Here is a 20,109-nt window from a genome sequence, read left to right as displayed (position 1 = left end):
CCCCCTAAAAAGGCCAGAACAAAAAGACAACTCAGCACAAATATACTATGAACCAGGGGTTGCCAACCTTTTTGGACCTCAGGGTACATTGGGAAATCTAAGAAACTAATTGGCAACATAAAATATCCATTTCACAGAAGAGTAACTGCCTGTGTTCAGAGTCCTCCCCCACTCCCCAAGAAATGCTTACACCATGATCTCAAATACAGTGCAGACAAACAAAACCAGGAACCTTCCAAAAAGAGAGGCAACCTTTCCCAGCCAACGCCCCAAAATTGGGAGAGGCAAAGGTCCTTAGTGGGTACCAAGGAGATACCTGTGGATGCCATGGTGCCCATGGGCACCACACTGGGGACCCAAACTATGGACATATCGCAATCCCATCAACCTCCAGCACTAAAAGTTGCAGAAAAGTAGTGGGTCTTCAAAGGTCTCTTTAAAAATGCAAAGGGACTGATCTTCCATAACACTAAGTTTTGAAATCGTACTAGATATACCTGCCCAACTTATACATCCCTTGTGTTCCTTCATCCTCCACCTCTCTCTCTCTTTTGCACACACATTCCCCCCTCTGTCTTCTGCGCATGTTCTTCTCCACTGCCACTTCCATCCAACTAAAGCCAGCCAGGCTCTCCAGATTCCATGGACTTCTGCCCCAACTCTTCCTTTTTATAGCAATACCAGTAGGAAACTGAACCCTTAAGCTTTGACTGTTTGCTGACTGTTCACCAGCTGTTCCCTCCTGCTCCACCTCCTACCAGTTTTTGAACCAGTATGTCTTCGGACTTCCAACTCTGTATGGCAAACCTAATTTTTACAGTGATCATATTATAGACAACTGGGGTCTGGATGCATTTGGCCAAAGGCAGAGATGAATTGAGAAGGTGCCCCCAGAGGTTCCTGCATGATCTCAGAAGCGCATACTCTCACTTGGTTCACTGCAGGCAAAACCACTGGAGGCAATTTTAACGCATCATAACCACAGCACGGCTGGATTCCATCTAATAAGGCTTCCTCTTCTCACAGCGGCCAACCAGATGCCTATGGGAAGCCCTCGAGCAGGACCAGAGTAGAGCATTGCTCACCTCACCTGTGACTCCCAGCAACTGGAATCCGGAGGCAGACTGCGAGTGTCACTGGAGGTAGCACATAGCCATCATGGATAGTAGTCAATGGCAGTCCTAGCATCCATGAATACTGCATAATTTGGAAGTATTCAAAGCATCCCATTCATGATGCTCCTGAAATCCGTAATGCTCTCCCCACTTGTGATTCCCAGCTACTGGCGCTCAAAGAGGTAGCATACATCACTTGCATGTGCCTACCTATAGCTCTGTGGTTCATATGGTGTGAATGCCTGCTATAGATTGTGGGAGAACAACAATCGCACCACACTGTTGCTGCTCCAGGCCAACAGAAAAATCTTAAATTTATTTGTTCCCACTGGAACAGGAATCACATGCTACAGACTGGCCTTCTCCTGCTCTAAACTGCATGGGTATTAAGCCTTCATTTTGATAGTATGGGCTTGCTGATGTTGAAATCTGCACCAGATTTAGGGCGGTTTGGGTGGTCTCCCCGTAGAGGGTGCTGAGCTGAGGGGGTGCAAAACTGAGAAGACCCATAACTGAGAAGATTCATTTGAGGGTGCCAAATGTTGACTTCACACAGGGCACCATAGTATGAAAGATTACCACAGTCCACCCCAGTTGAAAGATAGGAACACCAGAAGAGTTGCCCTTGTAGAAGATACAGAAATACAGAAGCCACAGATTTTCTATGAAAAGCAGTGATGAAAAGTTCTACATACGTTACACAAAAATTTTATAATAAAATGGGTCTCCTTGTTGCACTGAAGTACAAACCCATTTTTAGAATCATAGAATCATAGAATCATAGAGTTGGAATAGACCACAAGGGCCATCGAGTCCAACCCCCTGCCAAGCAGGAAACACCATCAGAGCACTCCTGACATATGGTTGTCAAGCCTCTGCTTAAAGACCTCCAAAGTAGGAGACTCCACCACACTCCTTGGCAGCAAATTCCACTGTCGAACAGCTCTTACTGTCAGGAAGTTCTTCCTAATGTTTAGGTGGAATCTTCTTTCTTGTAGTTTGGATCCATTGCTCCGTGTACGCTTGTCTGGAGCAGCAGAAAACAACCTTTCTCCCTCCTCTATGTGACATCCTTTTATATATTTGAACATGGCTATCATATCACCCCTTAACCTCCTCTTCTCCAGGCTAAACATGCCCAGCTCCCTTAGCCGTTCCTCATAAGGCATCATTTCCAGGCCTTTGACCATTTTGGTTGCCCTCCTCTGGACACGTTCCAGTTTGTCAGTGTCCTTCTTGAATTGTGGTGCCCAGAACTGGACACAGTACTCCAGGTGAGGTCTGACCAGAGCAGAATACAGTGGCACTATTACTTCCCTTGATCTAGATGCTATGCTCCTATTGATGCAGCCCAGAATTGCATTGGCTTTTTTAGCTGCCGCATCACACTGTTGGCTCATGTCAAGTTTGTGGTCAACCAAGACTCCTAGATCCTTTTCACATGTACTGCTCTCAAGCCAGGTGTCACCCATCTTGTATTTGTGCCTCTCATTTTTTTTGCCCAAGTGCAATACTTTACATTTCTCCCTGTTAAAATTCATCTTGTTTGCTTTTGCCCAGTTCTCTAATCTGTCGAGGTCGTTTTGAAGTGTGATCCTGTCCTCTGGGGTGTTAGCCACCCCTCCCAGTTTGGTGTCATCTGCAAATTTGATCAGGATGCCCTTGAGTCCATCATCCAAGTCGTTGATGAAGATGTTGAATAAGACCGGGCCCAAGACAGAACCCTGTGGCACCCCACTAGTCACTCTTCTCCAGGATGAAGAGGAACCATTGATGAGCACCCTTTGGGTTCGGTCAGTCAGCCAGTTACAAATCCACTGAGTGGTAGCATGGTCAAGACCGCATTTTACCAGCTTCTTTACAAGAATATCATGGGGCACCTTGTCAAATGCCTTGCTGAAATCAAGGTAGGCTACATCCACTGCGTTCCCTTCATCTACCAGGCTTGTAATTCTGTCAAAAAACGAGATCAGGTTAGTCTGACATGACTTGTTTTTCAGAAATCCATGCTGACTGTTGGTGATCACAGCATTCCTTTCTAGGTGCTCACAGACTGTTTGCTTAATGATCTGCTCCAGAATCTTCCCTGGTATTGATGTCAGACTGACTGGGCGGTAATTATTTGGGTCCTCTCTTTCCCCCTTTTTGAAAATAGGGACAACATTTGCCCTCCTCCAGTCTGCCGGGACTTCGCCTGTTCTCCAGGAATTCTCAAAGATGACTGCCAGTGGTTCTGAGATCACATCTGCCAGTTCTTTTAATACTCTTGGATGCAGTTCATCTGGCCCTGAAGACTTGAATACATCTAAACTAGCCAAGTATTCTTGTACTATCTCCTTAGTTATTCTGGGCTTAGAAATAGTAATATGGAGAGGCTAGTAGCCACAAGTGATGATAGGCACAAAATCCCAGGAACCCAGCTGCAAACGTGCATGGATGCCACATAGAAGTTCAGTGTTCACTTGTATGTGCAAAAAGAGGAAAGAAAATCTAGTAAACACTTGATAGGGGATACTGTAGGTTCTGGGGCCAAGAGAATGTGCAGCAGGGAGCAAGAGGATCCCCACTCCCCGCACCATTAATGCTTCCCAAACTGGTTTGTTCCAGGGTTCTTCAACTTTGGGTCTCCACATACTGCTGGACTACAACTTCCATCATCCCGCCAGCCTAGCCAATGGTCAGGAATAATGGGAATTGTAGTCCAACAACATGTGGGAACCCAAAGCTGAAGAACACAGGCCTGTTCGCTTTGATGAGGAGCAAAAAGACTTTGCATTGCAGACATTCTTGTGTTCATGTTCTTCAGTGAAGGGCAAACGTCGTTTCCTCTCCCATCCAAGATGTTCAAAAATGCAACCCTTTTTCTTCAGCGATCAAGTAAAGAATGGATCGCTCTCCATTCACTTGATACAGAGCAAGGATTTTTGTCTCCACAGCGATACAAGTCACTATTTGAGATATCATTCCATCCTGCACAGAGGAATAAATGTCCGTGGAAATGAAGCGAGGGATATCATACAAATGAGGTTGTGCAATAGGCTTTTTATAATGCCTAAGCTTCTCCCTTGCATGCTATTAATAATACCCTTCTTCTCGAGGGATCCCAGTCAGGTTAACAGTTACACAAGCTCTCTCTCTTTCATGCACACACATTGCCTACACTTCATTTTCACCAAAATACACAAATAGCAAGTAGCCTACGCTTAGAAATGGATGAGTCACTCACACCTGTCTTCCATGTGCATCTCTATGGGGAGTTATGCGCGCACGCACACGTGTCTTTGGCAGAGTTGAAAGCATTAATTGTTGCAAAACACTGATTACGGACTTATTCTTTTATAAAAGGTGCTGTTTATTGGGTACCATTCCCAGAGGAAGGGAACTCAGGCCACATAAACTTTGCAGGATACACTTAAGAGAGGGGAGGAGAGCTGGATCTCGGCAGTGGGCCAGTTTGTCATCTCCACTCCTTGTGGGCCAAGTTTGGAAGGTGGGCGGTGATGTCAATCACCTGGCATCACAATGACAACAGGTGACCCTTGCAAAGTGTTGTCTTGTGCATCGCTTTGAAAAATGATTGTTGGGTTTTTAGAAACCCCTTTGAAAGCACCACCTTGCAGGCACCACCAGTCAGCTGATCTGCAGTACTTTCAACTCCCCCTTTTAGTTTAGCCAGGGGTTTACTTGCCCCACACCTGACAATACATCAGGTGGAGGGTAGGAGGGCATGCATTTGCCAAAGGAGGAGGCTTGGTGGATCCCACTAGTAGCTTAAAAGGTCAAGCAATCTAGTCCCCTTGCTTACCTCCACTTCACATTCATACTCTGAGGCATCAAGTAGGGTCACTCTGCAGATGGCACTCTTGAGCTTCTTGGTGACTTTCTGAGGGGATTTCTGGGTCTTGCTGGGAGTGGTTTTCTCAGATATTCCATCTGCTTCACTGTAGTCTTTTTCATCCATGTCCACAGCCTGGGATGGGGGGAAGAGATGCGAAGCAGGTACAGTATTGTTATTCTTTGCTTGTGTTTGGGCCCTTTGAATTATGAACTAAGCATCCTCATTCTAATGGGGAAACAGGATGTTGGTTCACAACGCTGGGGTCAGGAGGGTGCCCAAACTGCAGCTCCCCACTGCACTGCTGAGCACCACCAAGAGTGAAACTTGAATCACCTGAATAGCAATTCTTCCCCCTCCCCGCAGAACACCACAACTCTTCTTACGAGAAAACCCATCCCTGTGAGACTTCTCTTCTTGCAAGAAGTCACGCAGGGCATGCAGTCTGTGCTAGTTTATGTGAACCATGTGTGGTGGTAGACTAGCCAGGTGGGTCTCAATTACTCAGCCGGTGTGTGGGCAGGTGACTGAATCCACTGAAACAGCATGCCCAGACTCCTGAAATAAAGAATAATTTCACTATGCCCAGAAACTGGAGGTGGCCTATAGCTCCTTTCCTCAATTGGGCAACCAGGATGATTACTCTTCTCTGCTCATCTTCCCTTTGCATCTATCCCCAGCTCCCCCAATTCTCTTGTCTTTCCTTTTGCAAGCCTGTGGCAGGGCCTGTCTTTGTTGTTATATTGTCAATACCTATTACGTGATGGAGGGATCTATGCAATCATTCTGGTATTCACTGTCCTATACAGCAGCACTAGCTATATAGCATGGCTAGCAGAAAAGGGGGGGAATGCAAAACAACACAGGCAAATGTGTAAGATTTGCATCACATGTACAAGCCACATCCTTTAGCTTTCTTCAGCATAACATGCTCTCCCCTGAACACACACCCCTTCAACAAGTGCTGTGATCTCACTTCTTTCTGGTAGTGGTTTTATGTTGCTGCCCAGCAAAGTCTTATCTGAATGCTCCCACACTGGGGGGGGGGGGGGGATAAGAAAACCAAAAGGCAATAGGTGATGTCCCAAGTGGGCAAAATAACTTCTGATGGGCAAATTGCTTCTTGTATAAGATAAGAATATATGTTATATGATTTTTGGAAAATATATGTAAAATTTAATACCATTTTTATTTTTAAAAAAAGATTTATAATGAGAACACTGCAAATTGCCACTGGCTTAGCACTCTCCCAAAGTTAATTGCTGTGATATCTCTGGGAGGAAAAGGCAACTTTCTGTCAAAAAATAAGCTTCAGCCCACACAGCAGTTATGAAGGAGAGGTGTTTCCCATTGGTGGTGAACTGGACATCAATCCAACCCTTGGTGGAAAGATCAGAGCTGCGTTCTCTTGCAATTCCAATCCTTCACAATGACAGAGACACATTCAACAGAGATGAACCCCAGGGGGAAAAGGGGACTGGCGGAAGGTTAGTTTTAGCTGACAATCTCTAGCCTGGGACAGAAATACCTAGAGAGAGAAGCTTACACACTGGTGATGCAGCCTTCTTGCTGGGCAGTGCTCACTGCCCTCTATAAAAGAACTACAACATTCACTCATCCATAGCTTCATTTGATGCTCCTGGCAATAAGAGTCTTCTGAATCAACACACAGAAGAACGATTGTCTCTCCTTTTGTGGTTTTCTAATGCATGAACACTCAAGTGCCCCCAAGCACATCTTCAGAGTGGCTGATTTCCTAACTTGTAGCTGAAGAAATGTTTACTTCAAAGTAAATTTCACTGAGTTCATTGGAACTGATTTCCACGGAAGCACGCTTAGAACTGTAGCTTAAGGTGATTTAAACAGAAACAACCTTTGACCAACAACAGATGTTCAAATCAGCTCTGGACAACGACAAGTAGCTTTGAGTGCATTTTCCAAACCAAGCAAGTAGCTGCTCTGTGTTTATCAAATGCAAAGTGCTCTCAGGTGGCCCAGAATCATTCCAGATAATTTCCATGCATATCAGATGGAGAGGACTTTTGGCAGATGATGTAGCATCTGAGAGGGGCAGATTTTTCCCTACTCAATCCTCACGTTTTAGAAATTAGGGCTTTGAGGGTATTTTGAAGAATTGGGAGGGGGGGTTCATATTATCCTAGCCACTGCATCCCACACCAAGGGCTTAAATTATTATTTTTCACTCCTGAAGAAAAGGACCCAATGGTTATTTGCCAACCCATTTATATGATCTGTCCACTTTGATTCTGCTTTCTGGCTTTCCCCTCCACCAAGCATGGCATACTGAATGAGCAGCAAGTGTGCCCTCCCCAACCAAGAATAAATTTTTGTAAAGGGATTTATAATGGCTTTTAGGGTTGGAACAACATCTGAATATTATGCTACTCAGCTACACTCCTTGCTTCATTATATTTCAGGGGCGAAACAGGGCCCCTGTATATAAATTAAGTTTTAGGGAGAATTAAATATCTATCTGGCAGATGGGCAAGGTCAAACATACGACCTTGACAGAATAAGATCCATATGGATTTTCCATCACTATAAGACTTCCATGCCGTCTCATGTATCTTCGTATGCAGCAACAAGACAGTGCCACAGGCTGCTCACTCATCTGTAATGGAAAACAGACCACGACCTTCCCACTGCACTGATGAGAAAAATCCTGGTTTGGAGATTAATGTGGGAGATGATAAGGTGCCTCTTTTGCTTTCACAAAGGTCCTTGGTTTACCAGAGGATGAAGGCCATAGCACTTTTCATTATTATACCTCAAAAAAGGCATTCCAAGCAACTCAGTGCCAACTCTGGGTCATGAAATTGGCCCTTTCATCACTGTCCAGAAAATGTCAGAGCAACTGCTCCATCAGGCCATTTAGCTTCTGGTCTCTGGGTGTAAGGTAAAGGTAAAGGGACCCCTGATCATTAGGTTCAGTCATGGCCGACTCTGGGGTTGCTGCACTCATCTCGCTTTATTGGCCGAGGGAGCCGGCATACAGCTTCCGGGTCATGTGGCCAGCATGACTAAGCCGCTTCTGGCAAACCAGAGCAGCACACGGAAATGCTGTTTACCTTCCTGCCAGAGCAGTACCTATTTATCTACTTGCACTTTGACGTGCTTTCGATTTGCTAGGTTGGCAGGAGCAGGGACTGAACAATGGGAGCTCACCCCGTGGTGGGGATTCGAACCGCTGACCTTCTGATCGGCAAGTCCTAGGTTCTGTGGTTTAACTCACAGCGCCAGGTGCAATTCCTTCACAGGTATTTTCTGAAGCAAACTTGGGAGCAGTCATACCTGGATTTTTCATCCAACTAATGAACCGCAGCCAACAGTTTATTTTACACAGTTGGTCCGTCTAGCTCAGTACTGTCAACAGTGACAAAAGGAATCTCTATGTTTTCACACAGGAATATTTCCCCAGCCCTATGTGGAGAAGCCAATGATTGAATCTGGGACCATTTTACAGTGGTGCCTCGCAAGACGAAAAGAATCCGTTCTGTGATTCTCTTCGTGTAGCGGTTTTTTCGTCTTGCGAAGCAAGCCCATTGACGGATTAGCGCTATTAGCGGCTTTTGGCGGCTTATCTGCTGATCGGATCAGCTGATAAGCGGCTTAGCAGCTTAGAAAAAGGGGGGGGGGAACCCGCAGGAACTCGCAAGGCATTGTCGTCTTGCGAAGCAAGCCCATAGGAGATTCGTTTTGCGAAGCACCTCCAAAATGGAAAACTCTTTCGTCTAGCAAGTTTTCCGTCTTGCGAGGCATTCGTCTTGCGGGGCACCACTGTAATGTAAAACCTGTGTTCTACCACTCAGTTACAGCTCCTCTCCTGCAGGGATGAGAAACTCTGGGACACCATTAAGGAGCAAGGCATCTTTATAGGAAATCGAGTAAAGAAAAGGGATGATGACTAAAAAGAAACTATAGATGTAGGTGGTGTTTTCTTGCATTCTCCATGCAGTAACAGGCTGAGGGAAAACGGGGGACGGGGCTGAGAGTAGGGAAGAAATATCAACCAGGTGGCAAAGGGCACCCTGGCATTTAATTTGTTTATTAAAACATTTTTATCCCCCACCCTTCTGGTACAAATGCACAACTCAGGGTGAATTACAACATTTAAAACTGCGGTTTAATAAGAGAAACAATATAAAGCAACCCGCCCATGAGAGACAGGAACAGCAGTTAAAACCAAGCAGGGGAAAAAAATTATCTGCCACATACAACAAAAGCCTGCCAGAATAAAATGGTCTGCTAAACACAGCGTAAGAGGAACAACGTGGGCAGAAGTCTTTGCACATGTAGTTCAACCAGCAAACAAGGAGCAAGAAGTCATGTTGGATGGGGAAGTCATAAAAGAACTCTTAGGCAAGAGCCCCTGCCATGCTCCAAGATGGAAGAATAGTGCATCCCCCGCCCGCCTCCAAAATATACTATTCCCAGGTGAAGAATAGATTTTAGACAGGCTTAAATTCTGGCATCGCTAGGGGAGGTGGGGGGAGAGACAGAGACTTGTCTACAGTTATATATCATCATAATCAATTTCCCAGACACTTTAATATTCAAACTTCTAAATTGTTTTATCAGCAGTTCATGCCTCCTATTTTATACTGTTATTTATTGCTCTTTATTGCATTTTAGTTTTTTATACCATTAGCTGCCTGGAACGTTTTCTTAGACAGGGAGGATGCATAACCCACCCCACCCCCCTTTACAAAATATACCAGATCTAAGCCTGCCTAGAATCTATTCTCTCCAACATGGGAGTTCCTCTCTTACACAGCAGAGCACAGACTGACCACTGGCATTCAGCAGTGAGTGAAAACGAGGGCCCCTGCAGCAGTTTGAGCCCAGGGCAGGTTTTAGTCCTGTGCTGACCTCCATCTGTGTTGCTATGTACCAGGTTGGGCATAAATCTGCCGCCTTCCACACCCTGAGCTTAAACCCAAATCAGCTTCTGACACTTAGCTGACATACTTGACATGCTTAAGTTGGAACTGAGTGTAGAAAGCCAATCCAGGCTCACCTCAAAGCTGCAGCTGCAATGGACTCAAACTAGGGTGTCCTACTTTACAGAGGATTCTCCTTGACTTGAAGGGCTGTCGAGTCTAAGTCTAGTTTAAAGATGAAAAACCATAAAAAGGGAAAGAAGGGGCCATTACGTTGACCATTAATAGTGCCTGGACAGCAAATTGGGCAGGCAGACAAGTCACCTATTTAAATTACAGCAGTGCCTTCTAAAGTTGCATCTATGCATACAAATTAAAGGTAAAGGGACCCCTGAGCATTAGGTCCAGTCGTGGCCGACTCTGGGGTTGCGGCGCTCATCTCGCTTTATTGGCCAAGGGAGCCGGCGTATAGCTTCCGGGTCATGTCGCCAGCATGGCTACGCCGCTTCTGGCGAACCAGAGCAGTGCATGGAAACGCCGTTTACCTTCCCACCGGAGTGGTACCTATTTATCTACTTGCACTATGACGTGCTTTCGAACTGCTAGGTTGGCAAGAGCAGGGACCGAGCAACATGAGCTCACCCCGTCATGGGGATTCGAACTGCCGACCTTCTAATCGGCAAGTCCTAGGCTCTGTGGTTTAACCCCCAGCGCCACCCACATCCCTATCAAATTGGCATGTGCAAAATTTCTGCATATGAATGAGTCTTCTTGTTGCTCAAAGGCATTCTCTTCGTTATTGCTTGAGAAGGACAAGGGTTGAGCCAAGCACTGAAAACACTGTCTAGGCCAGGGCTCAGCACTCTCAGCAGCCATCTCAACTCACCCGCTCCGCATGCTTAGAGTCGCTGTGGGCACCGGGCTTCTCATTCGCCTCCGCTTCCTGGCTGTTTGCCGTGGGTGTGGAGCCACCGGTCACTGCGTTCGGCCCACTCGCTGCCTCCTCTGGAGGCTGCTGTGGAGTTTCCTCTTGGGCATTCTTCACCTCCGAATCTGGTCCCGTCTCTGTCGTCATGGTTACTAATTATTCTGCATTTGCAAAGGTAAGATGAGAAGAACAAGGAAGGGATTAAAATGTGCAGTCCTGGCTATCAAAACAATTGCTTTCTGAATCTGCAGGGACGCACTTGCCCTCCTGGTGATGTCTCAGAACCAGGAAATTGCACAGCAGCATCCCCGAAAAAGAGGCTTCCAAAGCAAATCTGCACAATCATTGAGTCTGCCACTTGGACACTGCAGGTCAATCTCAGACCCGCCACCCTGCTGAGATGCTGCATTGGAGGATGGGATATCTTTGCAGTAAAGATCTCCTGACGGAATGAGATTATATCTACGCTTATTGTTGCTTTGGAACTCAAAGACGGGGCTGCTAAATCGGTATTCTTTCAGGTTAAGCCAAGGTTAAGGAACCACCAGCTCTCTAGGTTGTCATTAGACTCCAACACCCATCGGCCTGAGCCACCATGGCCAATAGTCAGGGATAGTGGGAACTGTAGGACAACAACATCGGGAGGGTCAAGGTTTCTCAACCCTGGACATCCATGCAGAAAATCAGGGCCCCACAGAACCCAGTGAGTACTCCTTTCAAAATGACCGAGCATCATGGAGATCCGGAGAACAGGCAAGTCAGCTCCAGGGTGCCCCTTACGTTTCAAAGCTTGATCTAGCACTCCTAGGTGAGGGAACTCCCCCTGGGTGACCTTGGGAAAGGTACTCTAAAAATAACCAACCTTAAGAATTGCAAAACTATCTTCTATACCATGGGTAGGCAAACTAAGGCCCGGGGGCCAGATCCAGCCCAATCGCCTTGTAAATCTGGCCAGTGGATGGTCCGGGAATCAGCGTGTTTTTACATGTGCCCTTTTATTTAAAATGCATCTCTGGAATGTGCCCTTTTATTTAAAATGCATCTCTGGGTTATTTGTGAGGCATAGGAATTCGTTCACAGACACCCCAATATAGTCCACCGCCCCCAAGGTCTGAGGGACAGTGTACCGGCCCCCTGCTGAAAAAGTTTGCTGACCCCTGTTCTATACAGCAATGGGGGTTGTATTCACCTTCAGGGGGCAGCAGAACCACACATTCTCACATGGAGAGAGGGGGTGCACACAGAAGCAGACCCCCTCCTTCATCTGCTGATCCATGCTGAGGAGGGTGGGTGATCATCCCCTCTCTGCTCATAACATTATCCATGTGGTGCCTGGGGACGGAGGTGATTTACCAGAGCACTGAGCTTCACTCTTCCCAGCACCATGTCTACTTTAATGGATGGGATTTTGGAGGGCCAGAAAAAAATTGCTTGAGGGACAGTGAGGCTCCCAAACTGGGGATTAGCCACCCCTGCTACACAGAAAAACTCTTCTATAAAAAGGAAGGCAATCAACAATCATATTCAAAGTCACATTTTGAAGAGCTCAAGAGATGAAGAGGAAGCCAAAGATGCTCTCTCCCCGTGAACACTTATTTAAAAAGTGTTGATTCTTGCTTGTGCTCCTGAAGGACACAGCTTAGCAAAATATCACATGTATTTATGACAATACTATAGAAAGTCAAACTGAGCTTACATTTTGGTAGGTAACAGGTGAATGTATTTCAGGCAACCTGTGCTAAATTTCAGCGGGTAACAGTAGGTGGCATTTTCAGGTAGGACCAAACAGAGCAAGGCTTACACAGCCCATGCTTCAGATCACCAGCAATCTTACTTCTGCAGTGCCTGTATACTGATGCACATGGCCCACCGACACACACATTTAGAACAATTAGACATGGTGTGCCTGGATGCTTGCTAACCCCATCTGCGGTTAGGTTGATCTGGAACTGCTGAATTCTTGCCCAGCCACAAATGCTTATAACTTCCAGTTGAGGCTCAAGCGCAGCAGGAAGGATATCAACAAAATTTCAGTGCAGCACTCAAAGCCAGATCATTTTCTCTGAAGGTTAAGGAATCGCAGCCTCACTTGATGCCTTATATCTAGCCAGTGTCAAAGCTCACAGCATCAAAGCTTTCCACTCCCTTGTTTGGGAGAAATGCAATCCTCAAGGATATTAGAATTCAAAAGCAAGCACTTGCTGGTTGCTAAGCCCTGACTCATAGCCGTTGGGCTGACCCTATCCCATACACTGTCATCTGGGCTTAACGAGATGGCAGACGTAGCTGCACATAAGGCCATAGATTAATGCGCTGGTGTTTGTGCCAAGCCAGCAACATCTCTCCAAATGACTAGTATCGTTGATCAGTGCCCAGCACTCAGGTTCCATCCCAGGGACAGTACAGTCAGCACAGCAGGTCTCACAGTTGACAAAGGATCTTGAAAAACAAGATTTTAGTAGACCAAATGCTGAACAGGAATTAACAGTGTGATGCATCACCAAAAAAGCTAATGCTATTCTAGGCTGTATCAACAGAAGTATACAGTGGTACCTTAGATTAAGTACTTAATTCGTTCCGGAGGTCCGTACTTAACCTGAAACTGTACTTAACCTGAAGCACCACTTTAGCTAATGGGGCCTCCTGCTGCTGCCGTGCTGCCAGAGCACGATTTCTGTTCTTATCCTGAAGGAAAGTACTTAACCTGAAGCACTATTTCTGGGTTAGCAGAGTCTGTAACCTGAAGCGTATGTAACCTGAAGCGTATGTAACCTGAGGTACCATTGTAGTGTCCATATCAAGGGAATTAACAGTTACCACTACTACTGAACTAGATACACCAGTGGTCTGACTTGGTATAGAAAAGCAAGGCTTGATCTTTTCAGAGAGAGTGAGAAAAATACATCATGGTACCAACATGCCTCTTTGGGGGATTTCATGAAAACCTGATGCGAATGAAGCTCCCATCTGACGGGACTAGGATGTAGTAAGCTAGAGATCATCAGACTAGAGCTAGACGACAGCCACAGATATTCAACAGTACAGCACAGAAATATATTCAACTGTGAAAGATATACTTTGCAATCTCTGCCTTTCATGGAAGAGCTGCAGATCAGGGGCAGAGAATCTGCTTTCCAAGCAGAAGGTCCCCATTTCAAACCACAGCATCTCCAGGTAGGACTGGGTGAGACTCCATGCCTGGAACCCTGGAAAGCCACTGCCAGTCAGTGTAGACAGTACTGAACTAGACAGACCAATGATCTGTCTCAGTATAAAGCAGTCTTCTATGTCTCTATATATCTCCTGCTAAACGGTATTGGAGATCAGAGAGATGGCAGGAGGTTCCATAGAACCATAAACTGTTCTTCAATGTGAAGGACAACAGTAGACACACTTCCCCGAAAAACAACTTGTTCACCACCACGGATCTTTCCCTCCAACATGCAGCTGGTGTTGGATGCCTTTTAGCACACTGACAGCCCAGATGAGGTGAGAATGAGGGCCAAAGGCTTGCTCAGCCCCCACATAAATTGAGGTTGTGCCCTCTAAAACATGACTTGGAACCACACAGGGTTATATATACAGAGATTCCTTGGAAGACAAACACACAGATCGTGCCGAAGTTTACATTTCCTTGGCTCAGAATATGAACCCTGGTGATCTGAAATGCTCACCTTAAACAGAAGGTGAGCATTAATGAAGGTGAGTGTTACATTGCAACTCCCCCGAGTTCTTCTCTGTATTAAATTTAATCCAAGACAAATAACAACTCAACTCTTTCCTCCTGCCCCCCCCCAACACCCAGCCTCCAGACCCCCTTATCTCTTTAACTGGCTGTTCTGATGGGCAGGAAGCAGCTCTTTCCTTCATTCCCTCTTCCTGCACCTGGAGTGCAGCTAGAGCAGTGACCCATATGCCAGCCACTCTGTGAAATGCTGCTTTCTAAGGGCTACTGATATTGGAAGGGGATGGAGAAAATTGCAATTGCCAGAGCTGTTGGCCTAACACAGCCCGAGAGGAAGGAGTAGAGGATAAATATCTCCATCTTGCTAGCTGCCACCATAGCAGACTCCAGATCAGTGGATGGGAAGGATAGAGTGGTGGTGATTACAGCTCATGAGAAACTGGAGGAAGGATCTGACCCTGCAAACCTATTGGTGCCCAGTGCCCATGGCCCATTCGTGTGGGTTTTTGCTGTAGTGCTCTGAGCCACTCTGGGGCACGTTTTTGTGGAAAAGCAGCATACAATATGAAATAATGATAATAAAAAAAAATAGCAGCAGTAGTTGTTGTCCTTACTAGGCTTGAAATAAATAGGGTAAATCCCTCACTACACCATGATGTCTTTCTTGCTGGAACAACAAATAGTTTTGCTAACCAAAAATAGTTTCTCAGAACTACAGGTGATCTTCAGGGTGTTGTTGTTTTTGTTGTTATAGTGTGTATTTTTGTGTTTTTATGTTGTAGACTTCCCTGTGATCATCAAATGAAGGGCAGTATAGACATTTCATTAACAACAACAACAATAGCAATAGCCTTTATATAAAGCTAAACACTTCAAACATACATTTTGGTAATCCATAATTAATATGCCCAATATTGATCTAGTCCCCAGTCTCTTAAAGACAGGTTTGTTGCTAAACTGTTAGATTACTGTTCATTTGGGTAATCTAATATAACAGAGATCACCAATGTGATGCCCATCTCCTCCCCTATCAAAATTAGGTTTGAAAGAAGCATTCTGCTGTAACCAGTAGAATAGGTTGTGGTGTGTGTGTTTGTTGCTCATGATAGAATTACCAGTTTGCAAATGTACCTATGAGACCACAAACGTTGGCAAGCCCTGCCCTATTTGTTAGGAAAATAACTTGATTTGCCAAACCGTGTAACAGCTTTTTTGGGGGAGGAGGGGTTAAGAGATTTCCCCTATCTCTAGAAAAGCAAATGTGGAAGTGGTTCTCTGAGAAGAATGATGTTAAACAGATCAGAGACCTGACTCTATATAAGGCAGCACCTTATCTAATTGACCCATCAGGATGAGTGCTTGCTGTGCAGAGCATTGGGTTTAGATGTCAAATCACTGTTGCTCACTGGAAAGCCTTGGTTGAGTTACCACCTCCTATCCTAATTTATCTACGGGTAATTACTTACGATCTTATGTTACTATCAAGGCTGAAAGTAAGATAAATATATTTTGAGATGACCAGGAGACAAGCATCCAAGCTCCCTGGAACTTGGCCACTTCCAAATTCTTTTCAGTACTACATGGGAGGTGGGAGAGATGTCAAAAGGAACAATACATTTCCAAGCCTGAAATGTTGATATGAATAAAGTTGGTATTACTGAGGGAATGGCATGTTTGCACATGTCAAAATAACACTTTTTTCCATTTCAAAATGCCACTTCAAAGTGACATACTTTTAACTTCTCTTACTGACAACCCATAAAAAAGAGAGGACAATATTTCCTTAAGTGCACCTTTGACATTGACGAATCCCATTTTCAAGGTAAAAAGCTAATGATGTTTTAGCTGCAAAGTTACCAAGATTTTGTACAAGGCTGCAAACCTAGTCCCATTTACCTGGGCAAAAGCCCCACTGATTTCAATAAAACACTTGAGTATACGTGGTCAATCATGCCAGCTGGGTTTCTGCACAGAATTTCTACTCTTGTTCAATATATATATGCCTGTGTGTGTGTACTCACATTGTATGCATATACACCCCCACACACACCAATGAATGCACACACCCTATTAAAAATGCAGGAGAGAAAAAGCTGAACAAATCCACTGCTATATAACCAGAAGGTGCAGCCATCTGTAAAAGCAAAGATGGAGAATCTTTAGCCTTCCCAATGTTGTTGGACTCCCATCTCGGCCTCCCATCTCCCACCAGCCTCAGTCAGCATGGTCAATACTGATAGAAGTTGTAGTTCATTAACATCTCTCAAGGGCCACTGGCTCCTCATCCCTGAGCTGAAAGAACAGGAGATGCTGTCAACTCTTACCTACTACAACTGGGATGGGATGTGAGATAACCATCCAGATATCTGTGGTGCAGAGGTAGTTTGGTTACTAACTCTTGAAATGAACCATTTGGGTGTGGTAGATGGGACATGGGGTGTAGAGCCCCAGGAATGGAGCCAAAGGTGGAGCTCACAGGGTTTTACTGAGCCTGTGGATGGACTTCAGTATTTTGGACAGGACATGGGATGAAGCCCAATACAAAAGTTGTCCATTTACCCAAAGAAAAAAACAAAACACCTCAGCCTTGCTTTATATGTCCTGCAAAGGGTACACAAAGAAAAGAAGGAAGGGAATCCATGGTGAGGCCAGTTCCCTTTCATCCCACCTGGTTCGGCTTGAAAGGCTAAGAGGTAGCTGGCCTATTGGCAAGTCGCTGGAAATCACAGACACAGGGAGAAGAAGAGCAACAGTGTCAGTTTCTGGAGGAGAACTCTGTTTTGTTTTTCCCCTATTTGGGCTGGTGACCCACAAGGAGGTGCCCTTGCTTATCCCAAAATACCCTTTTTGCAGTGAGATTTTCACACACTAAAACTGCCATGCTGTGTCCTCTTACCACAGCAGGGTTCACACACAGCATGTGCTACGCGCACCTAAAATGAGCTTTTGGATGATCCCACATAAGGTTTAGCCTTCACACTTCAAAGCAGAACTGTGAAAATTTCTGCTCTCTGAAGAAAAAAGCCTGTCCACCTGCTAGGTTTGTGAGGCTGCAGTCTGGAAATTCTCTATCTGCTACTGAACTGGGAGACTATGGAGTTTCTTGCTTGTTTCTCTTTGCCCCAGATTCTCTTTTTAAATAAATAAATAAATAAATAAATAAATAAATAAATAAATAAATAAATCTGTGCCCACTTTTCTGGTTGTAATAACATGAAGGTAGATTAGGAGTAGAGATTTTATGGAGCAGCAGCAATATCCAGGTATAACATGCAAGGCTTCTGGCACTTCCAGACTGCAGCTATTTTCTGATAGGATTGAACCACATACCGGGAAATGCAGTTTGCACACTTAAAGTTGATTTGAAGTGCTGAAGCAAAAACAACCACCACCACCACCTTCCACCAAAGACTACCAACATGTGAGGAAGTACAAAATGTCTTCCACTCAGATCCCCAAAGGAAAGATGCTGGGTCCTAATTATGGGGTTCCTCTATCAGCTGCCAGCATAGGAATCTGCTTTATACCACATCAGGTCATTAGTCCATCTAGCTAAGTATCGTCAACATTGGCTGACAGTGGCTTTCCAGTGTTTCTAACAGGCTTTACCCACCACAACCCGGAGATGGCAGGGATTGAATCTGGGATCTTTTGCATACAAAGCACACGCTCTACTACCGAGCAACAGCCCTTCCCCAAAGCTTCATCTATTCTGCATGTGTAAAATGATGCTGTAGCAATGCAGATTTATCGTGGGAGTAAACTGCTGAAGAACCAGAAACTGTTCATGCCACAGAACAGCAGCCTTCGCTACTATCCACCCATGCCATTTTACTAAATCATGCTGAGCGGATGGGCAGCATACCAATAACCTAGAATTCACCTCAGGAGAACAGGGTGCGAGTTCTGTGTTTTCCCCACCCACAGCCTTTGCCCAGCGCTTCCAACCTAACCTCGCCCAGTCAGTCTGACATCAATACCAGGGAAAATTCTGGAGCAGATCATTAAGCAAACAGTCTGTGAGCACCTAGAAAGGAATGCTGTGATCACCAATAGTCAGCATGGATTTCTGAAAAATAAGTCATGTCAGACTAACCTGATCTCGTTTTTTGACAGAATTACAAGCCTGGTAGATGAAGGGAATGCAGTGGATGTAGCCTACCTTGATTTCAGCAAGGCATTCGACAAGGTGCCCCATGATATTCTTGTAAAGAAGCTGGTAAAATGCGGTCTTGACTATGCTACCACTCAGTGGATTTGTAACTGGCTGACTGACCGAACCCAAAGGGTGCTCATCAATGGTTCCTCTTCATCCTGGAGAAGAGTGACTAGTGGGGTGCCACAGGGTTCTGTCTTGGGCCCGGTCTTATTCAACATCTTTATCAACGACTTGGATGATGGACTCAAGGGCATCCTGATCAAATTTGCAGATGACACCAAACTGGGAGGGGTGGCTAACACCCCAGAGGACAGGATCACACTTCAAAACGACCTTGACAGATTAGAGAACTGGGCCAAAACAAACAAGATGAATTTTAACAGGGAGAAATGTAAAGTATTGCATTTGGGCAAAAAAAAATGAGAGGCACAAATACAAGATGGGGGACACCTGGCTTGAGAGCAGTACATGTGAAAAGGATCTAGGAGTCTTGGTTGACCACAAACTTGACATGAGCCAACAGTGTGACGCGGCAGCTAAAAAAGCCAATGCAATTCTGGGCTGCATCAATAGGAGTATAGCATCTAGATTAAGGGAAGTAATAGTGCCACTGTATTCTGCTCTGGTCAGACCTCACCTGGAGTACTGTGTCCAGTTCTGGGCACCACAGTTCAAGAAGGACACTGACAAACTGGAACGTGTCCAGAGGAGGGCAACCAAAATGGTCAAAGGTCTGGAAACGATGCCTTATGAGGAACAACTAAGGGAGCTGGGCATGTTTAGCCTGGAGAAGAGGAGGTTAAGGGGTGATATGATAGCCATGTTCAAATATATAAAAGGATGTCATATAGAAGAGGGAGAAAGGTTGTTTTCTGCTGCTCCAGAGAAGCGGACACGGAGCAATGGACAGTAAGAGCTGTTCGACAGTGGAATTTGCTGCCAAGGAGTGTGGTGGAGTCTCCTACTTTGGAGGTCTTTAAGCAGAGGCTTGACAACCATATGTCAGGAGTGCTCTGATGGTGTTTCCTGCTTGGCAGGGGGTTGGACTTGATGGCCCTTGTGGTCTATTCCAACTCTATGATTCTATGATTCTATGATTCCCTTTGCTCAGAGCATGTGCCTGGTTGGGCACTGAACACAGTGCATGGTGTTGACAAACCCTGCCCACACCATCAACCTGTGCCCTGGGGCATGGCATTTGATTAAGCAAATACTTATCTTTACTTGTGTGGCTACACATGTCAGCCAGGCTCATATTACCCAGCCCTTCCCTCTCCTCATTTTAAAATCCAGAGTTTACTCTTCTCCTCAAAAAGCTCCTGCAGCACATAATTCCATTGTGAGTTCACACCCTGTGCAAAGTCTTTCTGCCTGTTGAAGCACCTGCATTCAGGTCTTTGTAACTACTGCTTTGAAAAGTCCCTGGCGTGGGCCTCGAGTGGTTCCCTCCGCATATTAGAGGCACACAAACCTGCCTTGCTTCATT

The 20,109-nt window shown here is 45.4% G+C and overlaps 3 protein-coding genes across 16 annotated transcripts in view; all 3 read right to left on the bottom strand.

The window, feature by feature from the left end:
* LOC310709079 (tigger transposable element-derived protein 1-like) overlaps positions 1-20,109 on the bottom strand; it is an 877,074-nt gene that overhangs the window by 707,919 nt on the left and 149,046 nt on the right. The window lies entirely within an intron of this gene.
* Positions 1-20,109, bottom strand: part of EPB41L1 (erythrocyte membrane protein band 4.1 like 1) — a 183,734-nt gene that overhangs the window by 51,058 nt on the left and 112,567 nt on the right. For all 14 annotated transcript variants that reach the window (XM_083507862.1, XM_083507869.1, XM_083507870.1 and 11 more), the window contains 2 exons: positions 10,738-10,940; positions 4,921-5,085 (listed from right to left, as the gene is read on the bottom strand). In XM_083507862.1, the coding sequence (XP_083363988.1) occupies positions 4,921-5,085; positions 10,738-10,926 (354 nt within the window). In that variant the 5' untranslated portion in view covers positions 10,927-10,940. The remainder of the gene's footprint in view (positions 1-4,920; positions 5,086-10,737; positions 10,941-20,109) is intronic.
* The window catches only part of LOC310709034 (uncharacterized protein), a 431,701-nt gene continuing 425,108 nt past the window's right edge, over positions 13,517-20,109 (bottom strand). Inside the window, exon 4 of the transcript XR_014527292.1 lies at positions 13,517-13,535. The gene's annotated coding sequence lies outside the window, so the exon portion shown is untranslated. The remainder of the gene's footprint in view (positions 13,536-20,109) is intronic.

This window comes from Podarcis liolepis (genome assembly GCF_965112155.1).
Source record: "Podarcis liolepis genome assembly, chromosome: 6".
Taxonomy (NCBI): Eukaryota; Metazoa; Chordata; class Lepidosauria; order Squamata; family Lacertidae; genus Podarcis; species Podarcis liolepis.
Note: the sequence above shows the minus strand (reverse complement) of the source record. Positions and strands in the feature narration are given on the sequence as shown.